Source organism: Mixophyes fleayi, chromosome 12 (assembly GCF_038048845.1).
Source record: "Mixophyes fleayi isolate aMixFle1 chromosome 12, aMixFle1.hap1, whole genome shotgun sequence".
NCBI classification, from domain to species: domain Eukaryota; kingdom Metazoa; phylum Chordata; class Amphibia; order Anura; family Limnodynastidae; genus Mixophyes; species Mixophyes fleayi.
In genome coordinates, this window is record NC_134413.1 from 32,635,578 (window position 1) to 32,656,793 (window position 21,216).

The 21,216-nt window shown below is 41.9% G+C and overlaps 1 protein-coding gene across 15 annotated transcripts in view; it reads right to left on the minus strand.

Annotated features, from left to right (window-relative positions):
* The window catches only part of KTN1 (kinectin 1), a 105,688-nt gene that overhangs the window by 19,687 nt on the left and 64,785 nt on the right, over positions 1–21,216 (minus strand). For 5 of the 15 annotated variants that reach the window (XM_075192714.1, XM_075192713.1, XM_075192711.1 and 2 more), the window contains exons 26-36: positions 19,426–19,516; positions 18,738–18,806; positions 17,800–17,837; positions 16,376–16,466; positions 16,223–16,288; positions 15,987–16,027; positions 15,392–15,482; positions 15,231–15,308; positions 7,673–7,710; positions 6,860–6,950; positions 5,026–5,112 (exon numbers count right to left, since the gene is read on the minus strand). In XM_075192714.1, coding sequence (XP_075048815.1) covers positions 5,026–5,112; positions 6,860–6,950; positions 7,673–7,710; positions 15,231–15,308; positions 15,392–15,482; positions 15,987–16,027; positions 16,223–16,288; positions 16,376–16,466; positions 17,800–17,837; positions 18,738–18,806; positions 19,426–19,516 — 781 coding nt within the window. Of the gene's footprint in view, positions 1–5,010; positions 5,113–6,859; positions 6,951–7,672; positions 7,711–15,230; positions 15,309–15,391; positions 15,483–15,986; positions 16,028–16,222; positions 16,289–16,375; positions 16,467–17,799; positions 17,838–18,737; positions 18,807–19,425; positions 19,517–21,216 lie in introns of all 15 variants that reach the window. The other 10 variants (XM_075192708.1, XM_075192706.1, XM_075192705.1 and 7 more) reach the window with 5 other exon arrangements.

The window sequence follows — 21,216 nt, forward strand, 5'->3', positions numbered from 1 at the left end:
ACTGAGGAGGATTTGATGAGCAGATCGTCCAAATAAGGCACGACCTGAACTCCCTGAAGGTGAAGACATGCTGCCATAACTGACATGACCTTCGTGAAAAACCCTCGGCGCTGTTGAGAGGCCGAAGGGGAGGGCCCGAAACTGATAGTGGAAGAATCCCACCGAGAATCTTAGAAGAGACTGATGGTGAATCCATATGGGAATATGGAGGTATGCGTCCTTTATGTCTATGGACGCCATAAACTGAACCTTCTCTAAGCCGTTTATCACCAACCTCAGGGATTCCATACGAAATTTGTCCACCTTTAAGTGCACATTGAGGCCCTTTAAATCTAGGATGGGGCGAAAGGAGCCGTCCGGCTTCTTGACCAGAAACAGGTTTGAATAAAACCCCTGCCCTTTCTGGTAATCTGGAACCCTGCAGATAACTTTTTGAAAAAGAAGAGAGGCGACCCAATCCTGTATAGCCTGCCTTCTTGATGGATCTCGGGGTAGCGGAGTTTGGAAGAAACAATGTGGAGCGGGGCCCAACAGGTCTATCCTGTACCCCTCTGATATAATACCCCGAATCCAAGAATCTTGGGGGGACACCCACTGTTCCTGAAACAAAGACAGACGTCCCCCCACTGCCGCCCCTTGCAGAACAGAGTGGTCGTCATGACGCAGGCTTCCCCTGGGACATGGAGGCCTGGCACCTAGCTGCAAACGAGGATCTCCCCCTGGCAGAGGAGCCTCGAGAATTGGGCTGTCTGCCTCTAAAGAACTGTCCTTTAGGAAAGGAGGTCCCCCGAAAAGGCTGACGAAAAAGAGCTGACCCGAGGGTTCCGGCTCCTGCTAGGGAATACTGGCAAGGAAGTGCTTTTGCCCCCGGTTGCTTGAGAGATTAGGGTATCCAATTCCGTGCCAAACAAACCTGCCGCTGAAAAAGGAATGGTTTCCACGGACGTTTTTGATTTCCGCATCTCCTTCCCATTATTTCAGCCATAACTTCTATTCAGGCTGCATCTATCTCAGCAAGAAGAAGAGGATACAGCCGCTGTATACTGGGCCACCTTATACAGGTACCCCGATGCCTCCTTCAAATGCAAAGCCAGGGGAAGTAAATCAGAGTCCTGTAATGCCTCTGCCAGCTGGTCTGCCCATGCTTCCATGGCTCTAGCAACCCAAGCTGACGCAAATGTGGGCCTAGAGGAAGAACCCGCAGCCGCAAATATAGATTTTAGCTGGGATTCCACTCTGCGGTGATTGACATCCTGTAGGGATGCAGAACCTGGGGCTGGGAGTAGAGCGTGCTTGGCCAATCGGGCTATAGGAATATCCACTTTTGGAATGCTCTCCCAGCGAACCACATCCTCTTCCTGCAATGGATACAGGGAAGAGAACCTTTGGGAACAGAGAACCTTTTCTCCGGCTGTTTCCAGGCTCCTTTTGCGATATCTCTAAGTTCTACAGAAGGGGGAAAACGGCTAGCCCTTCTTTTGGCTTTCTTAAAAAGATTTCTGTCTCTGGGAGTCGGATCTTCCAGTTCTGGGAGATCCAACGCTTGTCTTACTGTTAAAACCAAATCGTTAATAAATTGGCTTTTACAGCTTTCTTCCTGTCCCAACGGTAGAACCTGGTCAGGATCAGAATTAATTTCCCCCTCTTCCTCTGAAAACTCCTCAGAGTCTGAAAGGACCATAAGGGTATTATCAGATCTAGGCCGCTTCCTTCTAGCAGGCGGAATATTTGGGGATTCGAGTAACTGGTTCAGTTTATCCAAACCCTTTATAAAAGCTGCGGACCATGGCGGCTCTGTGGGAACAGGGGCTTGGTCCGTCTGTAATGAGGAAGGTCCTGGTATAGACGTTCCACTGGAAACAGAGGAAGCAGGGAGGCCCAATGGTGTATTTGGATTATTAGACACCGAAGTTGCCCCACTAGACCACAATTGATTGGATTGAGAAACAATCTGTGCTAAGGAGGAAACCGACTGTCAGGGAGGCCACCCAGGCCGGTTCCTCCGATGGAGGGGCTGAGACCTGTTGGGTTTGCGCAGGGGGGACCCCTGCTTCACAAACAGAGCGCCAACGGGTCCTTCTGCCCACAAGTTGATTTTACATGACATTTAGAACACGTAAAAAAATATTGATTTAGGGCCCTTTCCCTTATCTGGCATTTAACAAGGAAGGCACACCAACACACAGACTTAAATTGAAAATTTTTAGCTGAGTGGAGAGAGAGAGAGAGAGAGAGAGAGAGAGAGAGAGAGAGAGAGAGAGAGAGAGAGATATAATATGTATAGAGGAAAGTCTAACTACAAGAATCAACTAATCTAGATAAAAAGTTGTACTTGTAATATTTTAAACACAAAATAATATTTAAGCAGGTAGGAGAACTATAATATAACTCCTACTAGCCCTCTTGTACACAGCAATACAGCATATGTGTTTAAATAAATCAGATACTTAGCCATAGGCCAAACAGGGGAGAAGTCCAACAGCAGTATCCTGGTGCCTGCTCCCTTAGATCTGTTCTCTGTTCCCGGGCTTCTCATTGGCGCCAGAAGACTGGGACAGACCATCTCTCTCTCAGGAAGGAGGGGGAGCTCTGTGTGTTAACTCCCCCCCTTCAGTAGTGCTGCTTCTGCAGCGATTAAAAAATAAAAATAAATTTTCTGTAGCAGAGTAATGGAGACCTCCAGAGGAGGTCTCCGCAGCGGATAATACCTGATGCCCCCTCCTATGCATGAGGGGGGATCCAGGTATAGCACCCTTCTTCCTAGGATCTCCTTCCCGAAATCCAAAATGGCCGCCGTCAACTGACATATCCGATAACCGGCACTCTATGCCTGCAATGGCAGCGCCGGTTATCGGGGAGGCTCAGGAGTGACAGCGGTCCGTGAGACCGCTTGTCACTCTCAATTTTAGACACCCTTTCCTCCATCTCTTTTACTGTCCCCGTCAGTGAGAACCGCTGGCTCTCATCTGACAGGGGAGCGTCTGCGCTGCTGTGCTGTGAGTGTGTCCTCTATATTAGAACACACTCCAGCCTGCTACTGGGAAAAAATGAAGTAAAAATTAAAAGAATAAAATAAAAGTAATAAAATTACACTAAGCACTAAAAGCACTGCCCAACTCCATGGGCACCTGAAAAAAAACTGACAGGAAGAGGCAGGGGGATTGTAGAGGGGAGGGGTCTGTCGGCAGAACTAAAAGTTAACTAGTTAGGTGCCAACTCCCCAAGCTCCCTCCACAACCCCATGGTAAGCAGTGTCCCCCAGACTGGATGAAAGAGAAAAAAGAAAAACTTGTTTTTGATTTTTGCATGAGTTGGGATACACTTTCTGTACCTGGGGAAATACCTTGCTTCTAGTACACAGACAGAGATGTCTAAGCTTTGGCCCTGGAACCAAGCATAAGGTTTACAGCATCATGCAACCAAGGAAGATGCCGCAACCACCTACTATAAGCCAACCTCCATGGTGGCCAGCAGGATAATCAAATCTACACCATAAGAGCAATTTGGACCAGTTATCATTCACATGCAACCTTAGGTTAAGAACTGCATGCATCCCGTCTTTTAAGGAACCACCAATTCCCTCATTGCACCTTCCTCCTGCTGCCAGAAGACGGTTCCATACAATGTCAGATAATACAACACATGAAAATACAATGTCCACAAACAGATGCTCAATGTTAACAGGTGTTAATTGAAGAGATCACCCTATTTTGACTTTGCATACAGTAATATATGAACAGACTGGCATGCCCATGGGGAAAAAGAAAAGAACAAAATGAACAAAGTGTCAAGAAAGAAGAGACAGAAATCAAGTGCAAAGGAGAACATATAGTTATGATTTGTAGTTTCTCGCACTACAGCCAATCAAGGCTTCATTGTGTGTTAATCTCACTTGTGATGCAGTAGTGTGAACGCATTGCAGAGATGTGTGTCCACTGCTTCACCACAGGAGTGACTAATAGAGTGCACAACTGCTCCCTCTGTAGCTTTAACTAGGTATCCATGTGGCAAGAACTACATGCTGATCCTGCCATCAATACAACACTTAACGTCAAAGCTGTTGCCGATCTCTGCCAGCCAAGGGCGTGAGCTGAACAATAAAGTGCGCACTGCTTACACATTATATGCGATGAGCCAAAGCAGACTGTCCAATCACCAGGCACATAATAAGACATTCGCATGGCTATTGGCTGAGCACACAAAACAGCTCCAAAGCGTTTAGACATCAGGTGCAATTTTAAAACATAAGTGCTCTGTAGAGGCTCCATGACACCTATTAACCGGGACAGTGCCAAAGTATACATCTCATACAGGGAAGTGTCACGTCATATTACTGGGAACTGAGACAGAGAAATGATATGTAAATAAAAAAGTGGAGGTGTTGCCCATATCAACCAATCAGATGTTAGCCACCAATGTCTAGAATGTACTAGATGCATAGAATCTGATTGGTTGCTATGGGCAACACCTCCACTTTCCTTTTTAGAAGGTTCAATAAACTTACCCTCAAGCCCGCAGGCGCTAACGGAATCTAGTTAACAACTTTTACCCAGTTACTAAATGAGACCAATTCAAAATTCAAAACAAACAATAGGTAATTCAAATTTTTTTGCACAGCATCAAGTCATTGAAAATACATATTTGGGCAGAAAGAACTTTTGTGTCATGTTTTTTCAGGACTCAATTAATATAATCAGTTTAGTGCCCTTAGCAGACAGAGGTCACCAACAGACTTTCAATTCGCTAACAAAGAGCAAAATATGGCCCTTAATTGCAATCTGGAATCTTACTGTGATCAATTATATTGTGCTATTTAAAACAATTTAATTTAAAAAAAAAAGGATTTTAAAATGGTGCTTAGCTTGGCGGTAACATAACATTCAATATTTTATGTGCTTGGCAGCATCAGCATCTAGGTTTGTAGAATCTATGCCACTTCCTAGACACCGAGCTGAGAGGCAGAGCAGATGGAGCAGCAGTGCACGGGCACAATCTTCACTAGGTCCCCACCGGTAGAATTACAACCTTGGCTGTCTTGTTGACTCTCTCTTGTAGCATTTTTTCAGTTGATGCCAATGCCTCCATTGCTTTCCAGTTTTTCTCCCGCAGGTCCTAATTGTTTTTAGAAAGAGTTATTTCAGTCGACCCAGATACTAAAACGTCTTCATAGTTCATTCAGTAATTTGCATTTTGAAGGCAATTTACTGGAAAAGGGAGTTTATATTTTATTTACGGTTCGCCCAAAAAAACGGTCAGAATAAACCAGTTTCTTACACACCAGACTGGGGAGGTTATTATGTAGGGACAACCGTAGCCAATGTTTAATTTCTTTTTTGCATTATACTAAAATAATGGAGTACTAACTTTGTATTCCAAATCATTAACTTTTTTTGGGAGCGTTATGATATCAATGGTCGAATGGCCCAAAAGTAAAAAAGAAAAATTCTTAGAAAGAAAAAGCAGAAACCAATCCACCAGAGGAAGAAAAACAGGGATAGATTTCATAACATACAACACAATAGGTTTTATTTACAGCTGTCCGATATAAGAAACAGTAAAACCACCACTGCAGCCAGTCACAGGCGGGATTTGGGGGTGCCGTGGCTGAAGCCACATGACATACATTGACAAGAGACACAATCAATTTAGCATTTCCTATAACAATCAATAAAAGTACAAAAAAGGCTGTAGTTTGATCAGCAGGGTGACTTAGTGTTCTTAATTTGATGTTGCTGAACAGTCAATGAGAGGGTAGTGTTCAGCAGTACGATAGGAAAATGTCTAAATCGATACCGCCCTTTAACTATAGTTGACTGCTGTCTTCCCTGCAGATCTGGGGAACGGCTGGCTATCAGGAAGCTGGAGAGACGGAGGCGTGGAAAACACCTTCAAGACATTAGTAATAATCTAGTGCAAATAGCTTTGGCACAAATGTGCTGTAACAGATAGTAACTGGATATTTGCTCCAAGAGTAACTTTTCCCAAACTGAGCAAATGTCAAGTCTCAATTGTTGCTATTTACACTGTTCTTAAAGAAACCTTTCACTTATTAGGGGGAAACACCATTCCTGTGATAGCAGCCAGCAGAGGCAAAGAGCAGCCAATAGATTGATAAGGAGGGGGTCGTGTCACCAGTCCGAGGAATAAAATACCCTTAGTTTATGCCTGTAATCCAGGGTGTTAGGGGAGCAACTCGGGCTGCAGAGCAACACGGTTTTTCAGCATGGTTGTCCTTCCATTTTGGATTTCAGATAAAATACAAACTGATTCAATATGTGTTCCACAATACAGTAGACAAAAAACTGTATAAGAGGAAAGTTGATCTTTATTCCAAAAACTATTCCAATATAAACGGGTCTCTGTTATCCTCAAAACACAGCTACTAATATCAACTTCTGTCTAATTATGGAAATATATACATATCTTAATATGTTACTTGTGCTTCGATCTATACTCCCTATAACGTATAGCGGTGTATATTATAATCTCCTGATGTCACTGAACAGGAGGAGGTTACAGAGTTATTGGGAGGAGGTGCTGTGCTTCCTTTAGGGTCCTCTTGTGTTGCACAATTAGAGGCTCAGACAGCAGGAGAAGCAGACAGTGAGAGAACTGGGATAAGCACTTGGGAGAGCCGTTTTAAATCCTTTTAAAGCACCTCTAGAGGCTGGTACTTTATGACATCATATTAATGTATGTGGTAGGAGGAACTATACACAGCTATACCATAGTATGGATCATTCACTTACTACAGACACTCACTACTAACTGCATAAAGCTTGAAGTACAAGCAACAATAACCAATAGACAGCACATTACTATAGAACATGGTAACATTCTGGAAGATATGTCCACTTACATTGTTCTTCTTCCTTTGTTGCTCTACTGCAGATTTTTGAGATTCCAGCTCCCCTAGCAGATCACTTATATGTCTGTCTTTTTCTGCAAGTCTAAACAGACATTTGTATAAGATGCAATTCTAGAACTCATATTCAAACGGCAATGGATATTTAAATGGGGTATCCCATCTAAGGTTTAAACTGTTATCTGATGAGTCAGTAGGACAACCTGCTTTATTTGTGATGGCTACAATTACAGATGAGACATTTTCAAGACGGTTCTGCAAAATATCACGCCCCTTGTCCTGCACTTTGCATGTTTCGCTGGCAGAATTTGGGCATAGACTGCTCCCTCTCTTCACAGACTATAAATTCCACAAAGCTTAAATGAACAAATACAGCGCAGAACGGCAATGTGCAAAACAAAGCAAAAGTGAAATTCAGCAATTGTAACGCCAGAACATCATTTTTTCCTGCCGCAAAACTCAATGTGTCTCTCACCAGAACTTCCTCATTCTGGTGAGACACACATCAATTTAGGACTGCTGCAATGCATTATACAAGAATCCATGTGTGATCAGTATCTATGGTTTCTTGCTCGAACAGCAACAGGCACTGCCTGACCCACCAGACCAGGGAAATGCAATGAAATGAGAATTATTATTTTTTTTTTTTTCATTTATCTCATATAATTCTACCAAACCGTAATAAAAATTCTATTCGGCAGAGTTAAAAGGTCAATACTATGTTCACCAGGTCCTAAACAGCATAGGAAAAATAGGTTATTGTTAAAAGTGTAAATAACTGTATAATAAAAAACTTTTTCTACTTACGCTATTAATAGTTCTTCACTTTGAGCAACGGAGGAAACCTGCAATTGGAGAAGAAAATCATCTCTATGTCACCTCTAAGTATTCCATTCCCACACATGCTGAAAACTCATTTACCAAAATATTTTTTTTTTTCTTCTCCATTATTGTTTTAGCACCAGAAATCTAATTAATGCTCGACCAGATACCAATGCTCGACCAGATAACAATGCTCAATACTTAATGGAAGCACCCCCTTGTGTGTGATTTCATGTTACTGAGCGGAGAAGAGTGGTGTAGGCCTTGATAAAGAGAGACAAACACTGGACCATAAGTTCATGTATAACGGATGAAAGCCAACAGGTCCTAGATTACATTTCTGAGCAGGCGCCCATAGAAGGATGGAAAATGTAAGAAAATGTAAGAATCAACAGGAATCTGCAAATATAGGGCCATATGCAACTATGCAATATTATAGATCATCAACATGGCAAACATATTACAAACCAGAATTAGGTGATCTGTTAGCGTCATTTTAGCACAACAGTAAGAAGCAAACAAAGCAGAGTTCAAAGAAAATTGCAAAGTAATTACGGTGCAGAAAACAAAACAGTGATTGTTGTGCCCGATGGTCCGTAAACCCAACTGTTCCTGTGTTCCTCAATTATAATGGAGACAAGTTCTCACTTTCATTAGATCTATTCTTCAGAATGTCTGCAGAGTATCTACTATATAAAAGCCTAGTGGCGTGTGTCTGTGTGTGGAAAAAACAACAAGCTGCAGCGCCACCTGCTGGGCGAATTTATATACTGACCTAAATTCTTAGTGTAGAGAAAAAAACTCAGAAAGGGCTGAAATTTGGTATACTAAGATGTTTTTAATTTGTTAATTTAATTTGTTAATTGTTAAAAGTGTTTATAAAGATTTAAAAAAAAACAACGGGATTTATACTTACGATAAATCTTTTTCTCTGAGTCCATCTGGGGGACACTCCTTAACCATGGGGTTGAGTCGGGGGGAGGAGTCTGGCACCCAAAGAGTTAACTTTTTTCAGCTGACAGCATATCACCCCTACCAATTCCAACATACCTCAGTTTGATTACAAAAGCCATTAGGAAGATAGGCCAATCAACCAAGACACACCACTCAACAGAGGGGGGAGTGGAGACAAAACAACGAAAAGACGGGGGGATCGAAGTGTCCCCCAGATGGACTCAGAGAAAAAGATTTATCGTAAGTATAAATCCCGTTTTCTCTTTCATCCATCTGGGGGACACTCCTTAACCATGGGGACTTACAAAAGCAATCCCTCTGAAGGGTGGGACCGCTCTGATCTCCTTGCACGCAGAACACTACGGCCAAAGGAGGCGTCCCCAGACGCAAATATATTAAATTGGTAGAATTTCGTAAAGGTATGGACCGAGGACCAGGTGGCTGCTCTGCCCAGCTGGTCCGCCGTGGCTCCATTACGAGCCGCCCAAGACGCCCCAACCGACCGGGTAGAATGGGCAACAATACGTTTCGGCACAGGGAGATTAATACTTTGGACATAAGCCTCCCTGATCGTCAGGGTAAGCCATCTGGCAATAGTTTGTTTAGATGCTGGCCATCCCCATTTGGAAAAGTCAAACAACACAAATAGAGACTCTGTCTTACGTATCTTTGCAGATCTCTTAACATATATACGTAATGCCCTCACTACGTCCAAATATTTATTTGTCTTTGTTCTTCTGTTTAGTTCTTGTCCAGCAACCACCAGCTGAGGACCTACCTCCTCTACTGGTACCTCGAGCACAGGAATGCTCCTCTGGGATGGGACCCTGCCCAGGGTAAGGTCACGAAAGATGTTACCATCTTTCCCAGCAGCTTCAAAGACCTGGCTACTGACAGCCTCTTGTCTGACAGGATCCTGCCTGTCCACTCCATCTAGGACCTCAACTTGTCCTGTGGAGACAACCTTCTGCTGCGTACCAAGTCCCTCACTAGTCTCAAGAAACTCATTCTTAGACAAGGGATTTTCTGTGACCCTTTCAGACTCTAGAAGTTCGGTCATAGACTGAACAACTCGTCTAGCCTTAGCACCCTAAATGGGTGTGACTAAAACCTTTTCCCTTACTGGAAATTCTAAGCCTGTATAGCTTCGTCTGAACGAAGCAAATCGACAGCCCTGAGCTCTTTCTGATTTGACAGAAGCCAGCGAGGTAATTTTTTCCAAAACCTGAGGTGAGCTGGTCCCATGAATTCTATCACGATATTCTGGACCTACTTGTCTACCGAGGACCCTGTCTGCTGCCGGGCAAACCCAAGCAGCCGTCCTCCCACCCCACCCTCTGGAACCAGAGGTGGGTGGTAGTCATGCCGCTGGTCTATCCGGCAGCGTGGCGGAAGAAGCTCTCCGCGCCACAGGGGCAAAGGATGACCTTCCCCTACGGGACTGTCTCCTGGATTCCACGGCCCCTGGATCGGTTGTCTGGCCTCTGCCAGACCCGCCCCCGTAAGGAGGCTGTCTGAAAGAACTAAGCCTAGGCCTAGCCCTAGGTCTTGGAGTATCTACAGGCAAGGACGTCTTCTTGCCCCCTGAAGCCTGTAAAATCCAAGAGTCTAATTGTGGACCAAACAACATCCCACCCGTATACGGGATGGATTCGAATGATCGTTTAGACTCCGAATCCGCATTCCAAGCCCTTAACCATAACGCCCTTCTAGCTACTACAGCTGTAGCTGAAATAGACGAAGCTATGGAGGCCGAATTATGGGCCGCTTCATATACATAGCCTGCTGCCTCCCTTAGCTGCATGGCCAGAGGCAGTAAATCTGAATCCTGCAAGGCAGACTCTAACTGCCCTGCCCAGACTTCCATGGCCCTAGCTACCCAGGTAGAGGACAATGCTGTCTTGAGGCTAATACCGGCGGCTGAGAAGATCGACTTCAGCAGGGATTCTAATTGCTTGTCAGTCGCGTCCTGTAAGGTCGCTGACCCGGGTACAGGTAGTGTAGTCTGACGAACCAATCTCGCCACAGGTGTATCTACCTTTGCCACCTGTTCCCAACGGGTCATATCCTCCTCCTGAAGGGGATACAATACGCCAAACTTCCTTGGCATAGAGAACCTTTTATCTGGATTTTTCCAAGAGGCCTCTACAATATCCCTCAACTCAACTGAGGGAGGGAACCTGACCACCTGCTTAGAAGCCTTCTTAAAGAGGGAGCGGTCCAAAGACTTCGTCTCCTCTACTTCAGCAAACCCCAGGGTCTGACGAACTGCTCTTACCAGATCGTCCATACCCTGGTGCCTAGAGTTTCCTTCTGACTATATAATGGACATATCTGAATCGTCCAACAATTCCCCCTCCTCCTCTGAGGAACTCTCAGAGTCTGACACGGACCACAGCGCTTTAGCTGTTTGTCTATGCCTTTTGACACTACGCTTGTGTATGGGGTGCTCCAGTAGATGGGTAAGCCGGTCCAGGCTTTTAGCCACCGCTGACCAACCCACCTCTCCCATCTGGGAAACCCCCGGGAGGGCTGGGGAGGGAAATACACCGACCCCTGGGGAAAATGACTCATCTGTCATTCCTACTGTTATACCCTGAGAAACCACAGATGTAGCTGGGATCTCAACTGGTTTAGATTACAGATTTACAAGGGTATTAACTCCCTGTGTTAAGGCAGCCGCCCACTCAGGAGGATCTACCGTTATGGTGGAGGTGTTTATAGGCTGTTTCACAGGAGTCACAGTGCAGGCTGCACAGAGCCCCCCCTGATCCAGCCGTTCACTTGTTAGTTTAACATTACATTTTGAACAGACATTATGTTTGGTACGTGTTGTTTTGCTTTTATCTGCCATCACAAGATAAGAAAAACTAAATCACGTTTCAAAATTCACAAACACTTCTCTAATTTATCAGAAAATACAGATTAGGTTATATTAACATATCATAGTATTTCTGATTTAAATAAGACAGGCCTGGAGAACTTTATAGTTTTCTCATAAACAACAGTTCTCTCAACACATCATTGTCTTATAATATACATGTCTACACATGCACACAAATACACACAGAAGAAAATAAAAGTGATACTCAGCGGGGAAGATATGTGTCAACAGTGCACTTCTCTTCAAATGACTGCTGCAAGTGTCCTCCTTTTGAAGCTTGGCGCCAAAAAGGGATCTTCCACGTGCTCACTCAGCGGGGGAGGGGAAGAGGTGTTTCTCAACACATTCCCCTACCACTGGAATCTCCTTCTGTGATTTCCCCAATCTACTTAGGTGAAATCCTGTTGCTTTATCTTTCTCACATTTTGCTACCACACAGCAAGATACAGGTACATATTTATCTATGAACCAGTCAAAAGATAGTATTTCTGTTCCTTTTCCTCTATATAGAGAGTATAAGGTATAATTTTTTTAGTCAAGCTGAAAGGCTGCAGCAGGTTTTTCAGTAATGACTGCAATTAGCACAGAACACCTGGGCCCATTTAACATTACATTTGGAACAGACAATATGTTTGGCACGCCCAAACACTTCCACAACCTTTATCAGAAAATACAGACTAGGTTATTTAACATATCATAGTATTTCTGATTAAATAAGACAGGTTTGGAGAACTTTATAGTTTTCCTTAAACACAGTTCTCTCAACACCTCATAGTCTTATAATACACATGCATATACAGAAGAAACAAAGTGATACTTAGCGTGGAAGATATGTGTCAACAGTGCACTTCTCTTCAAATGACTGCTACAACTGTCCTCCTTTTGAAGCTTGGCGCCAAAAAAGGGATCTTCCACGTGCTCACTCAGCAGGGGGGGGAAGCGGTGTTCCTCAAACACATTCCCCTTCCACTGGCTCTCCTTCTGTGTTGTTTACCTTAACAGCGTTTTGCCCTTTCTCTTATATTAGGGGAAAACCTGTTAGAATGTGTTCCCCGCTAGCGCTACTCAAAGCGCGCCATCCTCAAGAATTCACTGCCATCCCCATGGGAGGAGGAACTTGGTATACTCCAGCTGGCTTCCGGGGATCCTCAGCAGTAAAGGCGCTCTCTGCCTAATGGCAGCGCCCGTCCTGCATCAGCGGGGAGAGTCTCTTGCCGACTGCTTCCCGCTGAGAAGCGCTTCTTACCTCTCATGCACGGGTTAACTTGTGCTTTATATGACTCTTATGGTATGCAGATATCATTGCCGCTTTGAAGATAGTAAAGGTTACTTTAGTGCCAATACACCCCTTGTTGTTACAGATTTAGTCTTGTGCAAAACTTTGTATCATCTAAAGGGCAGAACTCTAAAAATAGAGGTGTTCAGTCTGAGAACACTGTTACTACATCATTATAAGTTATAAATATTTATACCTGTCACTAGCTCATTGACATGTACACCTTTTTGGAACAAATAATATGAATTTCATTGTTCAATAGAGAGATCGGATCACTATACTACTACTACTGAATGAATAGAATTATATTTATTGACTGTCATATTGATTATAAAAGTCTCCCCTCGACCTCTTGGATAATTTAAGACAAATGGATAAAAATGGAAAATTAAGGTATCAGGATGTCCTAAAGTGGTAATAGGTGATGTATTTAATGCTTTCTATCATTTCCCACCGAACCTGCAAAGTGGTGTTACAGGTGCAGTTCCAAAATCTAGAATGAAGACAAGCTGTGGGCAAGTCTCAGTTATGTACAATGGGGTCAACTAGGAACAGCTGTGAATTTAGAAACGCACCTGTGACTGGATCACTTATAAATAACTTAAGGTATACATTTATTTAAAGGAAATAGCGCAGGGCGCTTATTTATATAATTGCAAATGTACTTATTTTTGATAGTGTGTGTATTTTGTTAAAGGAAATATCTTTATTTCTGAGACCAGGCGAGAAAATTTGTTTTTTGTTTTAACTTTTCTAGAGAAAAAGCATTATTTCTGAGGCATCAACAAAATTGCACGACATACATTTCCTCACTTGTCTCGAAATATCTCCCTACTCGACACCTCCGTTCTGCACAAGATCTACGTCTCTCCTCCACTCTCATCACATCCTCCCATTCTCAGTTACAGGATTTTTTCCGGGCTGCACCCACTTTGTGGAATTCCCTCCCACGCACAGTAAGACTTTCCTCTAGTCTTCAAACCTTCAAGCGTTCACTGAAAACCCACCTCTTCAGACAAAGTTACGATATTCCTCAACCATCATCTTAATTTCCCTAGATTACCCTATTACCATCCTCTACACTGCTAACGCAGGACAACAACCGTCTGACCAACATTGCAACACACATAGTCCACTCAGTACTTTTACCTTTGCAGTCTGGCTGGTCCATTGTGCAATATGATGTAGCACATGCCCTTGTGTTTCTAACTCCCATTGTCCTATAGATTGTAAGCTTTCGAGCAGGGTTCTCTTACCTCTCTGTCTGTATGTATTACCCAGTATTGTCTTATTAATGTTTGTTCCCAATTGTAAAGCGCTACGGAATTTGCTGGCGCTATATAAATAAATGATGATGATGATATATATCTGATACAATAAGCATTTGTTGAGGAAGTCTTGTGTATTTTGGTGTAGGGAAAGGAATTGTTTGGGGTTTTGTAACTTTTCTTTGGGAATTCTCTAGTGGAGGAAATGTGTATTCTGCAACTGAAGAAAGGACCCATGTTAATCTCATGTTAATTAAACATTTTGATGTGTGATATTCAAATACACCTGGAGGCACAGGAATGTTTAATTAAACTTGCTGTTAGATTTCCTGTGTCTAAAACAAGATACAGGAAATCACAGCAAGTTTTAGGATATCACTGATAAGTGTAAATATTGTTAGCTTTGCATTGCATGTAAATCCATGTTTGGGTAAACATATTGCATCCGGATACTAAAAATAGCTCAGACCTCAAGGGGCTGGCTTACCCTGTGAGGCTGTATCAAAAACTGTATAAAAAAGCACTGTATTGAAAATTGTTCTTGTTTCATCTGACCTGCTCACTTGTACCTTCAACCAGGGTGAGCAAATAAACATCACTTGCTTTAAAGACCTGCTTGGAAACTTCTCTATCCTATGACCAACAGATTAGACCCAACTCTAATCCGTTCACGGCTGTTCTGAGGTTTGGACCCAGCTTTCCAGTACCACCGCTCTGCCTGCTACCCAGCAACTCTGGCCAGTGTGATAGGCCAGGGGGGATCCATCCACAGCAACCCTGATGAATAGGAAGATGTCAGCAGTATCAGCCCAGGTACACCAGTAACAGGATAGACTAGCAGCGTCAGATAACCAGAAGAAACCCGATACTGGATGCCGGTAAGGAGTCCAGTGGTGACAGCATTTGTAAGTTCCTCCTACTGCGGTTAGAGGGCGCATTTGGGATAATGAAAGGAAACGGTTGCAAAGTAAGCCGAGCTGGTTCCCAGCAACAACAGGCAGGGTGGCATAGGCGGTCCATCCCGTCACAGTACCGCACAGCAATATTTAGCCATTTGTGCATTGTTTCTATTATCTTATTTGACTATCCCCAATTCCTACATTATACTGCCCATATATCTATGGAAAACATTCTTTGTAAAGCCGATAATCTAGCTCATACCTGTTGTAGTTGTTGATCATGTTTTCTTTGTAGTTCACAGGCCTGAATTTTCAAAATTTCATTTTCTTTTTTCATACCCTATTAATTGACAAAACAAGAAGTTAGCAGTGACCCTGCTATGATGGTGGCACTGATTTCCATTGCTGCGGTTCTCAGTTTACCGTTAGTTCCTGAGTAGTGTCAGCCATGATTGTGTCTCTCTTCAGTAGCGCAGCCTCCATGTTCCTTATCTTCTCTTCCTGCTGCTCTACTCTACACGGCAAGGGTTCAAATAAAGACATTTACTTATCCATTCAAATTAGTAAAAAGTACCAGACTTTTGACTTTAACAGTATTATGCTAAAGGGACATTATCATTAAGATATTGTATCAATTGTACTTTAAAGAGGGCACAAATCATTATTTTCTGCAGATATAAATTTGCCCAAAAGTTGACTTAAAATTAAAAAAAAACATCCATAACAATATGAACTGCATATTAAAGCAGCACTACCACCTAAGCTGCAGAATATTTAAGTGGAGGAAACATGTAAGCAGGAGGACCAATCACAAGCTACGATCTCTGTGTTTGGAACTCCCGCTAACACTCCATTCCGCAACATCCGTGAGCCAAGGTTTTCATACATGAACCATTAGGCCCCAGGAAACACGGCTGCATGGAGCAGCCCCTGGGGAACCAGGGAGATAAAGGACCATATTTGCAATCGGTGCCAATGCAGAGTTATCACTGCAAGTCATGCGCAGGGAAACACTTACATCCTTTGAAGGTCTTGTACTCCTGCTGACATGTCGACTTGCTATGGAAGAAAGATACAAGTGATAGAGTTATTATTATTTATGAAATAGAACTATTTTTTTTTAGAAACAGAACATATTAAAACCCAGAGCATCTTAAAAGTGGAGTGCCATAACTTTGAATGATGAAACCACCTTGAGACTTGGCAATAACTCCCATAAAAAGGTGTCTGTATTTAATAAACAATATGGTGTACCTGTACTACTTTCTGCTGCACTTCTTCAATCTGGATTTTCAGCTGTTTACTTTCATTCTGCAGATCCTTTGAATGCAATATACGATTATTACAGGACATACAGATTGGGTACAAAAAGGATAAATGAAGTATAACTTAAAACCAGAACGTTACCTCAATGTGTCTTTCCTTTTCTAAGATCACTTTCTCACGTTCATTAAACCGTTCTTCCGTCACCTTTAAAGTCTCTTCTCTGCCCTTCAATCTAAAGAACGAGTAAAATAGTTTGCACATCTTTGCTTATTTACAGGACAAAGTAATGGTTCTGTCTTCCACCAACGCTAGATGAAGGCCGGGTTACACTTGCAATTCTTAGCTGTGCAGCAGACAGCTACTGAACACAGGAGACAAACCACGAGACCTATAGCCAATGGATTACAATGTCACAAGCTAAAAAGTGTCTAAAAAACGTATATCTACCAGATACCATGGGGATCTATTGGTTACACTGTTGTGCAACTATAAATCGCTTGTTTTTCCTTGCACAGCTAGGGTTGACTTTAGTTTGGAGGCAACGGGTTGTCAGAATAACAAAATTAGTATCCTACAATCCCATTTGTATCTCCTTTCTGAGATGACCACCTTAGTATTGTTAATATTTAAACTTCTAAAAATTATAAAAATATGTAGGCTAAAACAAAGAAAAATAGACCATGCAACCAATGGCTGACAAAGATCCCTCATGTAGGCAAGACCTATAGGTGTAGGAAGCTACTGCATAGGATAATACTAACTCGCACAATAATATTACAATACATTTTTAACTTTTTTTTGTTTCAGCTTTATTACTAACAATCAGTTGCACGCATGTCAAGCTTTTACAATATTTACAGGGCATTGTACAGGCAAGTGTAAAGCACAATTTTAAAGAGTTCATCTCTGCAAGGTGATCTTCCTATATAGTTGTGTCTGGTCTGTCCTGACCACTGCATTCATGTTCACAATGAGGGATATTGCAGAGTTAGGTAAAATTGGTTTATTAGACGGCCAGTTCAATCACACAAGCGTAGTAGATCTCTCTCGCTTTCAGCAAAACACTCCTAGAAAGCAGATTCTGGGACTGAAGTAAAGGTCTGTTACAATAGTTACACTGAGGATTCGTTCACACAAGTGCTGGGCTAAATGGTTGTCTTATGGTTTTAATGTATTTTCATTCTTTCATTAATTCACGGAAAGCTGATGGGTGTGAACAAGCCGTGAAAGTTCACCCTGTGTGTGAGCGATGGGTACTCCATCCACAAACATTCCCTTCTTACAGGAAGTAACCTTTCTAGTGGGAGTTATTATTGCAGCTTATTTCCTTTTTAACAAGAGCAATCCCTGTTCATAGAGGTATTTAGGGTAATAACACACTTGCGTTATCAATCTTACAACATACATAAAGTTAAGGAAGCTAAATTTAGAAAATTGCCCGAAACATGAAATATAAACGGAGACCTGTGTCACTTAATTCTTCCACCAAGAATGTGCCCCCGTCCTTTAGCTATAAGGGTTACTGTACAACATCTTACATAAAACAACAACTGATTAACACGTACTGATTCTGAAGATCCTGGACTTGTGCCATACTTGAGACCTAAAAAAAAAGAAACAAAAAGTTTATAGCAGATCGCACATCCTCTAGTGTATGTTATATAATAAACATCTGACAAATAGGACACCTGGAAGTATGAACAGTAAATATAAGTTACACTTCTAAATAAATCTAAAACTCACAACAAAGCTTTAAATTAGATTATATATTATAATCAGAGGTAACAGTCCTCTAAATGAGTCCACTTAAAAAAACAAAAAAAAAAAAAAAACTATATTGCAAGTTGCTCTATAAGAAAGCAAACAACATTCAAACATAATAAAAAAAATTGCCGCACAGTGTCCCTGATCAGCCACAAGGCATTATTACACAGTGATATTTTTTAGTGAGTGTAACACTTACTTTTGTTCGTGCCCCAAAGAGGTGCGAGCATAGGTAAGCATTACCTTTTAACGTATAAACTATAATAAATCTGCCCCTAAGAGAATAAACTGGCTGATCATAGAATACTTGGCACTCACCTATGTAACAAGTGCACATACAGTTTTAAAATGACTGAAAATGATTTTATAGGTGCGGCTGTAAGTCACTGATTGTACATGGTCCTATCATTAGCTGCATGCAATTTCTAGGGGTGTCCCCTACGCAAATATTGAATGGACAGAAACAAAAGTAGGGATGACTGATAGGTAGAGTTTAAGTGTAGCAGTATCACAATTTAAATACCTTGCAAGGAAACCCATATAATACTGCTAACATGTGCGACTTTCTGCTTTAAGTGGACCTTGATAATGGTTATAAAGAGATATTGCTCCCTTCTGAAATAATACAAACGCTTAATAGGCCGAATAAACTACTGACAATTTGAATTTCACACATTAAACTTTGTCTTACTACTTCTGGACAGGAGTAAAGATCTCAGTGATTTAGTAAGTGTGTTACCTGGTCAGCCTTTACAAGCTGGCTATTTCCTAAAGCTTCCTTTAGTGCTTCAATCTCCTTAGCCAATGCCTTAACAACAAAAACAAGACAAATGGGAGACAAGACCACAACACAATGGCATACATACATAAACTGGATGTACTGTGAACCCAATTTGGCAACCGGAATGGGGGTCGCATTGCCCTGCACAACAGTATTTAATTTTGAACCAAAATAAAACAATAATCTGGACCACAAAGTATGCGGACAATGAAATGGTTGTTTTTGGTAATAAATGGCACGACTTGCTTATGAGGATATTCCACCGATTAACATTAATTACTGGCCCATGGGCAAATGTACAATTCTTGAGTGGAGAAACCATTTCACTTAAAATTTACCACAAGGCAAATTGGGATTGTGCAAATTCTGCAGAGACAAATTGTAAAAATACTACAAATGTTCCTATGCAATTTGTGCCAACACGTAAGCTAACGGCATAAAGTTCAAAAACCCTTTATTTTACAATGTATATATATTTCAACCATTGCAGATAAACGGTGATATAGGATATAATTTTTGCCAACGATGTGAATTTTGGCTTCATTCTTATATATGAAATTTATATTTTACCACAAAAACATAATTGTAAAAAAAAAACTACAATATAGTAAATGAGACAATCTGCCAAGTATGGAAATCATTATACCTGTACCGTCCGCTCCTCTTTGTCAGCCCGAAGTTGCTCAGCCTGAAGCATATCTTCCACCGACCTTATTTTGCCATCTCTCTCATGGATTCTAAAACAGAATATTTCTTAATATCACTTGTAAATAAATATTTCATATAACCAGAGATTTGCTTTTTTTAAACTAACTTTTTAGTGTCACTTTTTGTCCCATCCAACGTGTTAAAGGTTCCCACACCAAATTTCTGCCAGCTAATCAGACGTTTTAGACCTAATTGGCTACAAATCCTAGCATGCATTCCCACAACAGACTGCTAACCCTGACCAATGTTAATCGGGTTGGCTGAAAACAAAACCATGGTGGGACGATGACCACATTTGACCATGACATCACTTCCTGCGGCCTGAGGGCCCAAGGGCCATAGGGATTTAGCCAATTCTAGATCTGCCTTCTACAGGTATCTTTAACTGTAATATATTCGGTATTAAGCAAACGGATTCCTTAGAAACATTGTTACCCTAGGCCCTATTTAAACCCCTGGAGCCGATGTCCTACTATCGTCATTTATAAAGCTCTGTGGTCCAGGAATATGTTGAAAGATTTATATTGGAGCAGCTTGTGACACTATCTAGGTCATGGGTTCTAAAGTGTTCCTAACAGATTAGTTGGAATCCCTGGTTCAGCATTTCATTATTAATGTATGTCACTTTGTTTACTTTTCTGTTGTCTACAAATTACTGTTATTTTAAAAACATAATGAACAGGAATTGAGGCCTTTATGAGCTGGTTGTACACTACAGATTTACAATGAAGGGATCATGTGAGGGGACCAACCACCCACTGACATCAATATGAGAAAGAGGTCTTTAAAGAAATAAAAAATTTGGAAAATATGTCTAGGCTGTGAATAAGTCTGAGACACTACTGCTTTTACTTATTTATACATATTAGAATCCCATTAATAATATGTCCTTAAATTGGTACATTTTCAATGAATCAGCAGTAAATATTTTATGGGGTTGGAAATCCTAAATGGCTTGTCGCCCCTTCAATTAGGGACCCTCACTCTAGCATGTAAAGCTTGGTACAGACTACAGGTTATTGGAGCAACACGGTGGCTTAGTGGTTAGCACTTCTGCCTCACAACACTGGGGTCATGAGTTCAATTCTCAACCTTATCTGTGTGGAGTTTGTATGTTCTCCCTGTGTTTGCGCTGCGGGTTCTCTGGTTTCCTCCCACACTCCCAAAAACACTAATAGGTTAATTGGCTGCTATCAAAATTGACCCTAGTCTCTCTCTGTCTGTCTGTGTATGTTAAGGAATTTAGACTGTAAGCTCCAATGGGGTAGGGACTGATGCGAGTGCTTTCTTTGTACAGCGCTGCGGAATCAGTGGCGCTATATAAATAAATAGTGATGATGGTGATGATTCAACCAATTATCGTGCGAATCATACAATATCATACAATAAGCAACCGTTTAGTAAGATCTGTGTACGCTCCCACAATCATGTTTTATCATATCAAAGAACATTCCTAAACTTCCTAAAAATCACAATCAACGATGGAACAATGTTGGGCAAATGTAGAAGTGTGTACGCACTCAAGGCCAGCAGTGTAGTCAGATCTCCATAGAGAGGTAGGAAGCAGCGTATCACCTGCAGATGCACATAGGTTTTTACTAACTGCATCAATGGCAGAGAATGAATCCTTGGGTACGATATTGATGCATGGACATACCTACAAACCTTGGGTCATTTTACACCAAAACTGATAAAATGGCACAATTATGCCCAATCCAGCCCAAAAGAC